Source organism: Pempheris klunzingeri, chromosome 13 (genome assembly GCF_042242105.1).
Source record: "Pempheris klunzingeri isolate RE-2024b chromosome 13, fPemKlu1.hap1, whole genome shotgun sequence".
Classification (NCBI taxonomy): Eukaryota; Metazoa; Chordata; class Actinopteri; order Acropomatiformes; family Pempheridae; genus Pempheris; species Pempheris klunzingeri.
The window spans coordinates 25,058,902-25,073,527 of NC_092024.1; the positions used below are offsets into that span (position 1 = coordinate 25,058,902).

Here is a 14,626-nt window from a genome sequence, read left to right on the forward strand (position 1 = left end):
AGTGAGCCGTGTTTACAATATTAGATCTGATATCTTATGTCTGCGACAGCATGATTCAGTTCAGTCAGAGGACCTCATCGGCCTCTTTAACCCAGTCTGTTCTATTTCTGTCGGCTTCTAAAAGGGAGCCGACTGCTTCAAACGCACCAGAAGCCTTTCAGAGTCGTACAGGAAGCAGCTCGGCGCACCGCCTCACTCCTGGCTCATCTCTGTGGTAGGAGTCTTTGTAGCAGTGATGTTTTCTGTTCAGTGACGACAGATCGAGCTTCTGTCTACACTGAAGTGACTCTAACTTGCAGTGAGCTGCAGCTACAGGTTTCAAACTCTCCGCTGCTCTTTGGGTTTGTGTTGACGTGCAGTGGACACTCACCCAGCGAGGTCTCGGCGGTGAACGAGTGTTTGGTTCCTCGGTTGGACTCGAAGACGAAGCCCGGCAGGTCCTCTTTCAGGATGGTGGCCTGCTGCCCGTCCGAGTTGTGGATGGCGATCTCTCCTTCCTTCAGGCAGGTCAGGGACCAGTTCCCCACCGTCAGCTTGGTGGGACCCACGCTGGACAGGATGGGCTGACTGGCTGTGACCGGTTTCACCTGACTCCTCGCCCGCTGCAGCTTCTCCAGGAACTCACTGCGAGACTCTGCACGAGGAGGAGAGAGGACACAAAGAGTTGAGCCACAGCGATGAAGACAACCAAGATCACAGAGTGTGTTCACGGTGCTCTGGGTTTGTACCGGAGCTGTCCGACCCCCCCTCTGGACTCCCGCTGGAGTACATGGTGGCCAGCTTCCCGTCCAGGATGAACCTGAACCAGCCGTTGGAGCCGTTGGAGAGCTCGAGCGCAGCGGCGTCTGACCAGATGTAGAGGCAGTCCCTCCCCCTGATGATGGACCAGTCCTTCCAGTGGTACGGCTTCCCCTGCTGGATCTCCCTGGCGTCCTCCTGAGCCTCCTCCTCCTGCACACACACACACACACACACACACACACACACACACACACACACACAGAGAAAGGTGTTTTAATGTTTCTTCCTTCAGAGTTTCCCTCCCCAGCCCTGGTCCTGGTCCTGGGGGCCCGCTGCCCTGCATGCTTTAGTCAGAGGCTCAATGATTGTATCAAATTTCACTCCCAAACCAAAATACATTTTATTAGATTTAAAGGGTCATTCTGCTTTGATTCAGGACTTGTTTCTCTATGAGACCCCCCCGCCCCCCCGTGTCCCCCCTGTGTTAACGCTGTGAGTTTGGTGTTTATACACTGACGGACAAAGCTACACAAGCAGACATGATGAAGGAACAAACGCTGTGTGTCTCTCACACTCTCTCTCTGTACCTTTTCCGGTTTGGCTTCGTCCTCGTTCTCATCGTCGGACGCCGGTCCAGCCAGTGTGGACACTTTGTTGATGACTCCCAGTCGAGCCAGCTGGTCGAGGAAGACGTCTCCACCTTTATCCACCAGATCTCTGATGATCTGCAGAGCCAGGAGGTGACCGTCGTCATCGTCCTGCGACACAAGAAATATCAGCCATCAGCGAGTTCAACCTCGACCTTAGAGTGTAACCCAGGGTTAGAAAGACCAGCCTGTCCTCATCCTGGTGTCTGAGTGACTGGTAGGTACTAAAAGTGTTGGAACTGGTCCAGTAGATCCCCTCAGAGTGTGTGTGTGTGTGTGTGTGTGTGTACGTACCTCCTGGTCGAGCACAGTAGCAGTGATCTCCACCAGCACTGTGGGCAGGTTGTGTCCCGTCTCGCTGTCACACACCTCCTTCAGCAGGACTTCACTGCTGTAGTGAACCATCTTCCTGATCAGAGCCAGACTGGCTTTCCTGCACACACACACAGACACACACACAGAACAGTTTAATAATCATCCTAAAAATAACACATTTATTGTCTTTCACTGTGAAAGACTTCATTTAATAACTTCTATACTGAATTTTCTGCTCCCGTTGCCATGCCAACGGCTCACATGGAGGATCAGGACTGTCGTGGTCAAATGTCTTAAAGGTGCAGTCCAGTGTTTTACCTAATAGAAGGCAGCATGGTTTGCTGAAAGGTTTGTGCAAAAACAGGCAGAAGCCTCCTCAGGTAGATGGGGGCCATCTCTGGGTCTCCTTTGGGCTCGCTGCCCTCCTCCTCCTCCTTGTTCACATCCTTCTTCTTCTTGTCGTCGCCCTTGTTCACCGGACACATCCAGTCTCCTGCAACACACACACACACACAGTATAATAATCATCCTAAGCTTGTCGTACCCAGGGGTGCTGCTGCCTTCTTTTCAGCTACTGATCAGCTGAGGCAGTTAAAAGCTGGATCCTACATTTTGGATCCACTGATCAAAAGCTCCAGGCTGGATGGAGAACTTCTCCTGAACTCCTGAAGCTTTTCTCAGTCTCCTCCTGTTTACAGTGTGTGTTAGAGGGCGTCAACCAGGATGATGGATCAGCTTCAGCTCATCACAATGAGGCTTACTGTGAACTAACCGGGGGACCGCAGTACTACTGTGTACTAACCGGGGGACCGTAGTACTACTGTGAACTAACCGGGGGACCGTAGTACTACTGTGTACTAACCGGGGGACCGCAGTACTACTGCGTACTAACCGGGGGACCGTAGTACTACTGTGTACTAACCGGGGGACCGTAGTACTACTGCGTACTAACCGGGGGACCGCAGTACTACTGCGTACTAACCGGGGGACCGCAGTACTACTGCGTACTAACCGGGGGACCGTAGTACTACTGTGAACTAACCGGGGGACCGTAGTACTACTGTGTACTAACCAGGGGACCGCAGTACTACTGCGTACTAACCGGGGGACCGTAGTACTACTGCGTACTAACCGGGGGACCGCAGTACTACTGCGAACTAACCGGGGGACCGCAGTACTACTGTGTACTAACCGGGGGACCGCAGTACTACTGCGTACTAACCGGGGGACCGCAGTACTACTGCGTACTAACCGGGGGACCGCAGTACTACTGCGTACTAACCGGGGGACCGCAGTACTACTGCGTACTAACCGGGGGACCGCAGTACTACTGCGTACTAACCGGGGGACTGCAGTACTACTGCGTACTAACCGGGGGACTGCAGTACTACTGCGTACTAACCGGGGGACCGCAGTACTACTGAGTACTAACCGGGGGACCGCAGTACTACTGTGTACTAACCGGGGGACCGCAGTACTACTGAGTACTAACCGGGGGACTGCAGTATGGCGACCACCTCACTGTGTCCTCTCTCTCTGGCTTTGTCCAGAGGAGTTTTCCCGTCCTCGTCTCTCAGGTCAGGGTTGGCTCCATGACGCAGCAGAGTCTGAGACACACACACATCACAAGACCAAATATAATTACACAAAGATCCTCACACACTCAGAAGCTAAGCAGGACACCTGGAAGGGTCACCACAATCTGACTCTGTGTGTGTGTGTGTGTGTGTGTGTTACCTTAGCTACTTGTGGGCGTCCAAAGCAGGCAGCGTAGTGTAGTGAGGACGACCTCTGACCCCTGTTGACGTCGGCCCCCCTCTCACATAGAAACTCCACCTGAAACAACAACAAACAGGTGAGAGCAGCTCTACCATGTCACACACCTGGAATATTACTAGATTACATTTACTGAACCACAACAGCATTAAGAGCTGTTTTGGTTTTTTACCATTTCCTGTGTGCCAAAAGCTGAAGCCCAGTTGAGCAGCGTCTGTCCAACGTCGTCCATGAAGTTCACCTCAAAAGCTGCAACAGAAAGCAGGACGTGACTTTTCTGTCGCTCACAACAAGACGGCCGCTGCAACACTGTGCTTAAATACAGCGTAATACTTCTGCTCCACTACGTTTCAGAGGGAAACACTTCTCATGTGTCATGGGAGCGTCTGAAGGGACCCTTGAGTTAATGCTGCGCCTCCAGAGGAAGCAGTGTTTCCACAGAGCGGTGCTGCTCACTGCAGGAGAACGTGAGCGTCTGTGTCGTTACCTCCGGTGTCGATGGCGTCGATCAGAGCGTCGGTGTCCTTGCTGCGGATACAGTCGATGAGCTGTCGGTGCGATCTCTCTCCTGAACTGTCCAGGCGTCGCAGGCCGGGGATCCGACCCGTCGACCCCGCCGTGGATTTGGGCAGCGCCTTCCGCCCCTCGAACAGGAGCACCAGCAGCAGGTCCACCAGCCGCATGGTGTCCAGCACGCAGCGCTCGTCTCCTCCCAGAGCGGACTCCATCGAGTCGGGCAGCGCCGAGCGCAGCAGGTCCTGGAGGGGAGCGGAGGAGACCAAATCAGAGCCCAAAGACAGACTGACCTGTTTAAAGCTGCTTGTGCTTCAGTGTTTCCAGAGGGTGAACCTACGTGTGTGACGAGCGGCGACCCTCTGCACAGCGTGGACAGCAGGCTGACGATGGTCGACACCTGGTTGCTCAGTTTGGAGTCCGGGGCCGAGGGCGTGGCGCCCGTTGAGGTCCGGCCGGGCTTACAGGAAGAGGCGGGCCCCGACGCCGTGCCGCCGGCGGCCGCCATGCGGGACAGCAGCTCCTCCGTCAGGCCGTGTTTGGCTAAAGGGGCGGGGTCCACGCCACGGCGAGTGAACCTGTCGGCCAATGAGGCGAAGCAGCGCAGAGCACCGTCGGACACCTGGAGGACAGGAAGTGGTTAGCTCTGCGGAGGAAACAGCTGCTGAGAAACAGGCCGACTCCTCCGTGGTTACCTGGTGGTCTTCGTGCTTGAGGAGGCTGGACAGAGACTCCACGCAGGTCTCCAGGGACGAGTCCTGAGGCTCCATCTTGCTACAGAGTCGGGACACCACGGCCATGGCCGAGTGCAGAGTGTCTTTGTGGACCAGGTGACCGCTGTCTCTGATGAAGCTCAGCACGCAGTTCAGACCGCCGGCCTCGAACACGGCGCCAGACTCCCGGGTACAGATCAGCTCCAACACCTGCACAACACACACACACACACTCATTAGAAGCAGTCTGAGCCGGAGGTCCACCTGAACTGAAATGAAAGGTTTTAGTAAAAACTGTCACTGTGGCAGAATTCCATCAATTAAAACAGAACTAGGTCGTTTTAACCCTGGATCCTCTCTGTTCATATCCTGAACTCAGGAGCTGCTGCCTCCTGCCTCCTGAACTGACCAACACCAAAGTCACCCTACTACTAACTAGTACTAACTAGTAGTTACTAGTAACCTTTCCTCTTCTCTTCAAAGACACAAAGAGTGGAAATCAGATGTCCACCATCCACCATGTGGAACCTGGAAACATGTTGCTCCACCAGCACCTAAGAGCATCAAACTAGAGATGTTTGTCCTTGTGTCAGCTGACCAGAGGGGGCGGAGCCCTGAACAAAGAACACCACTGTCCTGTGACCAGTGTTCACATGGCTGAGGATCTCCTGCTTGTGGTTTCACTCGTCTCCAGAAGTCAAACGCACAAGCAGCTTTGTTTTGTGGTGTGTGTGTGTGTGTGTGTGTGTGTGTGTGTGTGTGTGTGTGTGTGATCATCTGAACAACATTATATTCTCAAGAAATGACTACATATTCTACATAAATAACATGTTGTGAATAAATAAATCCTAACTGACATTACAGAGAGTGAAGCACCAACTGTCTGCTGCTCTGGGCCCTGTGAGCGTCCCGTCTTGGCCTCAGTTAACCTGCTGCCTCTCGGTTCAGGATAATAACAGAGCAGCAGATAACTGAGGCGTCCTCACAGACGGCCACTCTGTGATGAGATTTCACTAGAACAAAACACCCCGCTGCTGTCTGACCCAGCTTATCAAACAGATGACATCACGGCCACGGGCGCCCAATAATGAGATAAAAACGGTGAAGCCGGCGGCAGAGCCACGCCGACTCTGAGCTTTAGTTTTTATATTAGGGAGAGAAAAGTGCTGCAACAAAGCCCCTTAGTTCGGTCAAAGCTGGGAGCAGAGCTGCAGCCTTTGTCTGTTCCAACAGGACATAATGAGACCACAGGACTGATGGGACAGAGCAGGGCTGAGTGAAACAGATGATATCAATAACAGGATTCTTAAGAACTGATATGTATGATACAGCAACGTATGTCCACTTGTTATTATCAGTGTGTGACAGCATCATGGAAAGGATCCCTACAGAGAGAGACCTGGAAGATCCTTTTGGTTTAACCACAAACAGCACACACACCAGACTACATTCACTAAAACAGGGATTTTAGAGAACAGGACACAGGAGCTGCTGCTCTGCTGCTGTTTCAATTGTTTAGTTGGTGTTACTGTACGAGTTCGATATTTAAAAAGAGTTTCTGTGTTATTTTGTGTTACAATTATATTGGATCTGAACTAACCAACTGATGGAGGCAGCAGCAGAGCAGCAGCTCCTGTGTCCTGTTCTCTAAAATCCCTGTTTTAGTGAATGTAGTCTGGTGTGTGTGCTGTTTGTGGTTAAACCAAAAGGATCTTCCAGGTCTCTCTCTGTAGGGATCCTTTCCATGATGCTGTCACACACTTAGAATAACACTCTGAGCCTGTCAGTGGATCAAACAAGCTCTTTTAGTGGACCTATTAACACTCAGACCACGTATTTGACCTCCTACCTTGACGCACTGCTCGGCCAGGTCTCTGCTCGTCCTGTTGTTGAGCTCCACCACCACCAGCCGGTTGCACAGTGCCTTGATGGCCCCGTCCACTCCCACAATCCTCCGGGTGCACTCTGCCGACACGTCCAGGTAGTAGGTGATGGCTCTGGCCGTGACCTCCAGCACGTTATCGGGGGCGCTCTCATCCAGGAAGATCTTACACAGCGCCGGGAGGAACGTCCGAGGAGGACACCTGGAGAGGACGAGGAGGAGGAGAGACGGTCAGACCTCTGGATTCCCGACGAGCATCGTGCGCCACCACAAAGTGAGAACTCACGTCTCGAAGCAGCGGTCGACGTTGTCCGACATGAGCAGCAGCATGCAGAGCTGCTCCAGAGCGATGAGCTGCATGTCCCGCTCATCGCCCTGCCCCATCTGCAGCCACTCCAGCAGGGTGTCTGGGTCTACGTCCGTCATGATGGCTAGCCTTCAGGGACACAACACGGCACACTGTTAATAAGCTAAAGCCGATGCACAGCTTTAATGAACAGTCCCTGAAATGTCTGAATTTCTGAGCCCCAAAATAAAAACCAACTAGTTTCAGCTGGATGTCAGTTTTCCCAGAATTCAGTTCTTTTTTCTCACACCAAAGCAGAAGCAGCTGCTGAGGCATCTATTGTTTGTAGAGCAGCAAAGAGCTGATTCCAGGTAAATAACACTGATGACGGCTCAGTTTCACTACACAGGCGGTACTGGAGCGGTGCTAGCAGAGAGGCTAACAGTCAGAGCAGGAGGACGGCCGCAGCCTGCTGATGACCTTCTTCAAACTGAATAATAGAACCAGGTTCTGTGGTGCTCACTCTCTGGACGGACCAGGCCGTTCAGCGGGGGCAGCGATCACCTCACACCCTACAGGGTGACCGTACACAGCCCGTAAATACATTCAGACATTATAGAATTTGTTGGACCAGACTCCATTGACAAACCACTGGTTCTACCTCACAGAGAGAAGGAGTCTGCTGCTTTATCTGTGGAACACACAGACAGCAGGATTCCTCCTCAGACCGGAGCTGAGCTGCAGATGTCAGGCTGAGCACTTTCTCCCGCTCTGACAGACACTCACATCACCTGACCTCTCACCTGGCTCCCCGTTGGCTGCCCGGTCTGGCTCAGCGCCCAATCACTGCTCAAAGTTCTGTCGCTGTTTGGGACTCATCCAACCAACCGGACGGAGGGAGATGGGAACCGGGGACGAGGAAGAAGTGGCTCGCTCTCACAGGGGTTTCTGGGACATGTAGTCTCTCCACCTGCAAACGAACAGCAGGAAATTTAAATAATGACAGCAGAGACAGAGAGCGACACGCAGTCACTTTGTTCACATGAAATCATCATTAATCATGGCTTATGTAGGGCACTGGATAATTCCTGGGTGACTCCAGCTTGTTTATGTTAAAGACACTGGATAATTCCTGGGTGACTCCAGCTTGTTTATGTTAAAGACACTGGATAATTCCTGGGTGACTAAGAATGATCCAGGAGGAATTCCTGGTTGACTGTTCCACCGTGTGAATGTTTAAACAGGGCACTGGATAATTCCTGGATGATTCTAGCATAACCTTGTTTATATGAGGCACTGGATAATTCCTGGATGCCTATAGCTTGTGTATACAGGTCTTTCTGTATCCATTTCCAACTTTGTAAACTATCTGGATTTATTAAGCTCTGCGGCAATCGAGTCCCTCGTTGAATCCTTGATTCATGACGTCTCTTTAGTCTCATTCTGACTCTACAGAACGAACACGGCCGACCATCTTCACTTTGAGAGGAGAAACGTCAAAGTCAACCAAACAAACGCCTTCTGCAACACTTGCTGCCTGATATCTGCTGAATGACAGCGCTGAGTTAGTATCTCCACTGTGTTGACTCCTGCAGCTGGAACACAGCCCCCCCAGTGCCTCACAGCACGAGGGGAAAAGGGAGAGGACACGTTTAATGAGTGTGAAAACGTAAGCTGGAAGCTGACATCCTTCAGCTCAGTACGAACCTGGGAGCTTCAGGTTCCAAACATTTTGAATGTTTGGGTCCTAAAAACTACCTGAAAGGATCCAATGAGGGATCGGACCGCCCCTCGTCCAGATTCCTGTGTGGCTGCGTTTGTTTCTAAAGGGCACAGGATAATTCCTGAATGACTGCACAGGACAGTGGACACATTCTGGATGACTGCAGCAGTTTAAACAAGGCGCTTCACAAAGTGCAGGATGTGAATGAGTCCTGGACCAATGAGCAGCTGCCAAAGCCTTCAGGTAGAACTTCTACTACATCATGTGTCGCCCCCCCCCTCATTAGACAGATCCAGACCGGAGCGGCAGCGGTAACCTGGAGGACGGTCAGCGTCTGCCGGGCTCATTTCACTCCATGTTGTCACTGCTAGCTGGAACCTCAGAGCTTAACAACCCCCCCTTCAGTCCGACAGGCGGGGAGACGTTCGGAGCCACAACAAGTCTGAAGCACGTCGAATGTGAAAACCCTCGACAATGGGAGGGAGGACGCCGAGTCCATCAGAGGAAATGTGGTTTAGGGACACCGTATGAAGAGCTTTTGGTGAGGGGGGAGAGCAGAGCAGGGAACCACAGCGGGGGCAGACCTGACACCTCCTCCTTCTGATCCCTTTGACACAAAAGCTTCAACATCCAGGTTTAATCTACTCAGCTGCAGACATTTAAACAGTGCCTGCCACAGTGAAGAACTCTGAGGAGTCAACACAAACATGTTGAAACAGTTACAGAAACCCCCCCACATGTGGAACTGCTGAGGACGGAAGAGTTCAGGAGCCAAAAACAAGGTCAGGGTCCACAAATATAAGTCTTTCCAACTTTTAGAGGGGAACTGTTTCTACCCATGATCCTCTCTGTCTGAGTGACTGGTAGGTAGTAAAAGTGTTGGAACTGGTCCAGTAGATCACCTCAGCCAGCAGCCACCAAACGGGCTGCAATGGCTGCAACGTGATCCTTTGGGACAACTGCACCTGATCACAGTAGGTCCACTAAAAGAGCTTGTTTGATCCACTGACAGGCTCAGAGTGTTATTCTAAGTGTGTGAGAGCATCATGGAAAGGATCCCTACAGAGAGAGACCTGGAAGATCCTTTTGGTTTAACCACAAACAGCACACACACCAGACTACATTCACTAAAACAGGGGTTTTAGAGCTGCTGCTCTGCTGCTGCCCGGAAACCTTAACAGTAGCTTTACTGATACAGGGTCTAAAAGCCTGGGACCCTCACCTCAACACCTGAGACGAGTCAACCAGTCCACCCCCCCACCTCATCAGCATAAAGAGATCCAATCACAGTGCTGGAACAATGGAGAGGTTTAAACACAAAGAACTGCAATCAGCTGCTTTTATCCAGACAGAAACCACCAGCAACCAGCAGTGACTGTCCTTATCAAACATCTCAGCGCCTTCTTCATCAATCATTTGCTCTAAAAACACAGCAAACACCAGTCAGAACCTCTGGATTAGAAAGTGGAAGAAACAAGTGAAAATTAATGTGAGAATACTCTTCTTCTTCTTTTTAAACAGACTATTGGGGAGTCCAGTGTTTTAGGTCACAACACAAACAACCTGAAGAGGAAAATTACTAACATTATCTAACTAACATTATCTGTTCTTTTAAATAAAACTCACAGCATCATGGAAAGGATCCCTACAGAGAGAGACCTGGAAGATCCTTTTGGTTTAACCACAAACAGCACACACACCAGACTACATTCACTAAAACAGGGATTCTAGAGAACAGAACACAGGAGCTGCTGCTCTGCTGCTGCCTCCATCAGTCAGTGTGTTTGTGTTACTGTGGGACTTTGGTGTTTTAAAGAGTTCAGATCCAAAATAATATTTGTGTAACACACAGTAAAATGACTTTTTGTCAAAGGAATCTGGTGTGTTTGTTAAACCACCTCTGCGGGGATCCTTTCCATGATGCTGTCAAATGTTCAGCCGATTATCAAAAGGACTCCGTGCTGCCTGACACGTTAGTAAGCAGCTGGAGGAGGTCAGAGAGCCTCTCAACTGACATCCTCCTGACTTTCCAGGATTTCTGGAACAAAGCAGCAGGTCAGTGGCTCTGTTCAGTAGTGTGGCACCGCAGCACGGCATGCTGGGAGTCTGCTGGGAGTCTGCTGGGTCCAGGCTAAGTTGATTAGGGTCTAATTTGAAGCCAGGCGGCCTGTCGGGCTGTCTGTCTGCCTGGATAGAAACAGGCTGTGCAGGACAGATCCTCTTATCAACAGATTAATCATCACAACTCGTCAGAGAGCGTCCTGACCTCCTCCCCCTCCGGCCCAGGGCGACCACAGCAGGACCCACGGCCAGCCTGTCACTCAGCCCGTCACGAGGTTTGGTTTTCACCCCTTTAACCCTCTGGGTGTCCTGTGTCCACTTTCTAAGTCCAGATTGAGGTCAGCGAGCAGCAGAAAACACACTTTCCTTTCTCCTCCGGCCTTTAAAGAATTCCACTTGTTTTCACCCTGGGCCCTCTCCACATATTCTGGGGTCCGTCTGTCTGCTTTGCTTCTTCGTGTTATTGTGTGTTACACAAATACTGTGTTGGAGCCACACAACACCACTGACTAACTGATGGAGGCAGACGACCAGCAGCTCCTGTGTCCTGTCAAGTAAAATTACTGTTTTTATCAATGGAGTCTGGTGTGTGTGCAGAGAGCGATAGAACGGCTGTCAGTGGATCAAACAAGCTCTTTTAGTGGACCTACTGTGATCAGGTGCAGTTGTCCCAAAGGATCACGTTGCAGCCATTGCAGCCCGTTTGGTGTCTGCTGGCTGAGGTGATCTACTGGACCAGTTCCAACACTTTTACTACCTACCAGTCACTCAGACACCAGGATGTGGACACAGAGGACAGAGGGGGAGAAACAGGGGAGTGACCCTTTAATATTAACCCATTAGTCACTGACTGAAAACAACCTGATGATTAAGTCATGACTAAGTGTACAGCAAGAGGTGGAAAAGTAGATGTTTACTGACTGACAAATGTAGTAGTGAAGTTTAACATGTACTTGTTTGGGTTTCTGGTCAGACTGAGTCACCACCTGGTCTCTACACTCCAGGAAACACTTCACAAAGTTAGACTGTTACACCAGCATGGACGAGATCATCTCTAACTGCTCACAGCTACAGCTCCTCCATCAGAGGAGGAGGGCAGTGAGACATGGTAGAAAGCTCCAGAACAGATGGTGGGTGGACCGTAGTGCTGAGGCTGATCTCTCAGCACGGACACAGAGACATGAGTGTTGTGGTGACGGGAGGACCGTCTTCAGCCTCCTGCTCTCACTGACCCTCTTTGTTTGGGGCTCAAACTCACTTGTTGTTGGGGAGATTACGAGGTTCAGCCGCAGCTGACCGAGCTAGCTGTGTGACCCCCTACTTCAGCTCGAGTCCGGGGCATTAGGAGCCTGATTATTTCATCACAGCACACCAACATAAGAGGATATGGCAGGGATACGTTACCGGTGACGCTAAGCCCCGCAGCGAACTGTGGAGCCGCTTTAATGGCCAACTTACACAGTTGCTGCCAGTTTCTCAGCAGCAGCCGTTAGCTGTTAGCTTAGACCTGCTAACGTAACGGTGATCGGCAACTGCGATGTTGTCAGGCCGGTAAAACGACGTGTAACAGCCAGAAAATGTCCGAAACACACAACCGAGAGGCCAGTGGTCTGACACGATGGTATGAGCTGGTTTGTTATCCGGCAAAGAACTAAATGACAAGTAACTGAACCCGGCTAATGTTAGCCGGCTGGCACCACGCTAGCTAACCTAGACGCTAACGTTAGCTGATATAACAGCAGCATCCTCGGCTTTCTGTGAGAAAACCGGATTCATAACCAGCAGGAAACCTTCGCTGCTTCACCGCCCCGCCGACAAACAACAATATCCCGGCTTGTGTGTTTTAATCACACCGTTAACGTCCCCGTAGAGAGCGAACTGCGTCCGCGGCCTCCAACTCCAAAAGCGAACCGCGGGGCTCGAGTTCCGGGAGAGCCGACAGGCCGCAGCGCAGCCGCGGACACTCACCACGAGCGACACCGGCCCGGGCTGGCTGGTACCTGCGGGATGAGCCACTCACCGCTTTTCTTTTCGGCACAGAGACGATGAACGGAGGTATCAGTTTAGATCTTCTGGGTCCAACCGAAGCGCGGAGGGCTGTGTCTATCTCCGATACCGGGGGTCCAGTCAAGGCGTTCCCATTTCTTCGGAGCGGGTGTGAAAAGGTCAGAGTGGACGGGAGGCGGCCAGCGGACAGCCGGACTGAAATGGAGCTGAGCCGACGGCTGCTGCCGCGTTCAGGGGCTGCCCCTCAGCTCGGAAATACCAAACACCACTAGGCTCGGTATACAGGACGGCTCATTTTTCCTCTCCTGTTCTGTGTTTTTTCACCTCAGTTTGTTATGTTTTCTCCTCATTTTGCCACTGCATTAATGGTTCTGTGTGAATGAATAGCGACAAAGTTTAATAAAAAATAAGATGTTCAAATAACAATATGAAGTAAAAAAGTACATTTTGTTTGGCCTGTGTTTAAAAATGAAAAAAGACCAAAATCTTTAGCATTGTTTTAGGGTTGGTGTTAGGCTCAGTTTCACCTTTAAACAAGAACAGAAAGGAATTAGTACATATTTTAATGGACGTAATGATGAGCTATAAATACCAGGACCAGTTATCACTGTGTGATGTGTGAATCTAACAGGCATTTATTCACATTAAGGAGTGTTTTGATCTTTACTGAATTGATAATTATTAATGTTAAAACATATGATCATTACTCACTCTGATGTGATTAGAAGCTCCAGTTGTATCCCGACAGATAGTTCCAATCTTAACTGGGTTACAAAAAAACTACTTCATCACGCTTCATCCTGATTATTCTGAGGTTTACGACAGCACCTGAAGGCAGCACCTCGAGGTGACGTATTAACGTCAGGGGGCGCTGCGTCACGTCTGTTTCTGCTGAGGGATGATGTTTCTCTCCAGGGACGACAACAACAACAACAACAACAACAAATAATAATAATAACAGCAACAAAAAACAACAAATAACAGCAACAACAAATAATAATAATAATAATAACAAACAACAAATAACAAACAGCAACAGAAGAAGAGGAGGAGCAGAAGAAACTAATAACATCATTGTGTCTCTGGTGTTGCTGCTCTCACTCCTAACAGCTCCTCTAATATCTTGATTCTTGCTCTTCTGGCACTTTAACACATGTAACTTTATTGTGGTTAAGACAGTTTGCAGGCACGTGAGTGAAGGAGGACAATAAATACAATAAATCTGTAAGATAAATGAAGATAAACACAAGGATGCAGTGACTGAGGGACTGTCTACAGTATTTATACATTTCCCAGCAGTATTACTGCACTGTTGTTATATATTATAGTACGATACTCATGTTCTAACATGACCTTTTCATTTCAACTGTTTGAATTTCTCTGCTTGTACATATTTCTGTGAGGTGATCAGTCCTTCGCCTCCCAGGGATCAATCAAGTGATTCTGTTCCTGATTTTAATCCAAAAGTTTCTTATTTTCTCAGTTTTCTCTGCTGCTTTAATGGAGAGGAAATCTTGGAGCTGCTGACGGCGCTCCTCAAAGGCACCAGACTCCATTGACAAAACCAGACAAACACAGAGCGCAGAGTTCACTGTCCTGTCGCTGCCTCGATCAGTGAACCAACACGATAGTTCAGGTCCAGACGAACCCCTTAAAGGAGAAGGCTGGTGTTTTTAAACCTGGGTCCTATTTCTGCAGGTGTTGCCGTCTACATGGCTCTTATGGTTGTGAAAACTGTGCAGTAAAAACACCAGATTTTCCTCTGGGATTTGGTGGAGTGGAGGGAAATGGGTTTGTCCACACGCTGACAACAAATAATGAAAAGTCAAAGCTGCATTTGAAGAAAAACTGTGTTTTATTAGTTAGAAAAGAACTCGTTCACACCTGTACAGGCCACAGGTGAGCTCACACACTCGACAGGAGAGAAGCTGCAGAAGCTGGAAGCACACAGCTCACCTGGTC

The 14,626-nt window shown here is 50.2% G+C and overlaps 1 protein-coding gene across 1 annotated transcript in view; it reads right to left on the minus strand.

Moving 5' to 3' along the window:
• The window catches only part of hectd1 (HECT domain containing 1), a 33,766-nt gene extending 20,894 nt beyond the window's left edge, over positions 1–12,872 (minus strand). Inside the window, exons 1-15 of the mRNA XM_070842149.1 lie at positions 12,678–12,872; positions 7,677–7,843; positions 6,874–7,023; positions 6,555–6,789; positions 4,688–4,915; positions 4,333–4,614; positions 3,967–4,237; positions 3,652–3,728; positions 3,441–3,539; positions 3,196–3,310; positions 2,022–2,196; positions 1,683–1,821; positions 1,329–1,499; positions 729–951; positions 371–634 (exon numbers count right to left, since the gene is read on the minus strand). Of these exons, the coding sequence (XP_070698250.1) occupies positions 371–634; positions 729–951; positions 1,329–1,499; positions 1,683–1,821; positions 2,022–2,196; positions 3,196–3,310; positions 3,441–3,539; positions 3,652–3,728; positions 3,967–4,237; positions 4,333–4,614; positions 4,688–4,915; positions 6,555–6,789; positions 6,874–7,013 (2,419 nt within the window). The 5' untranslated portion in view covers positions 7,014–7,023; positions 7,677–7,843; positions 12,678–12,872. The remainder of the gene's footprint in view (positions 1–370; positions 635–728; positions 952–1,328; positions 1,500–1,682; positions 1,822–2,021; positions 2,197–3,195; positions 3,311–3,440; positions 3,540–3,651; positions 3,729–3,966; positions 4,238–4,332; positions 4,615–4,687; positions 4,916–6,554; positions 6,790–6,873; positions 7,024–7,676; positions 7,844–12,677) is intronic.
• Between the last annotated feature and the right edge of the window lie 1,754 nt (positions 12,873–14,626).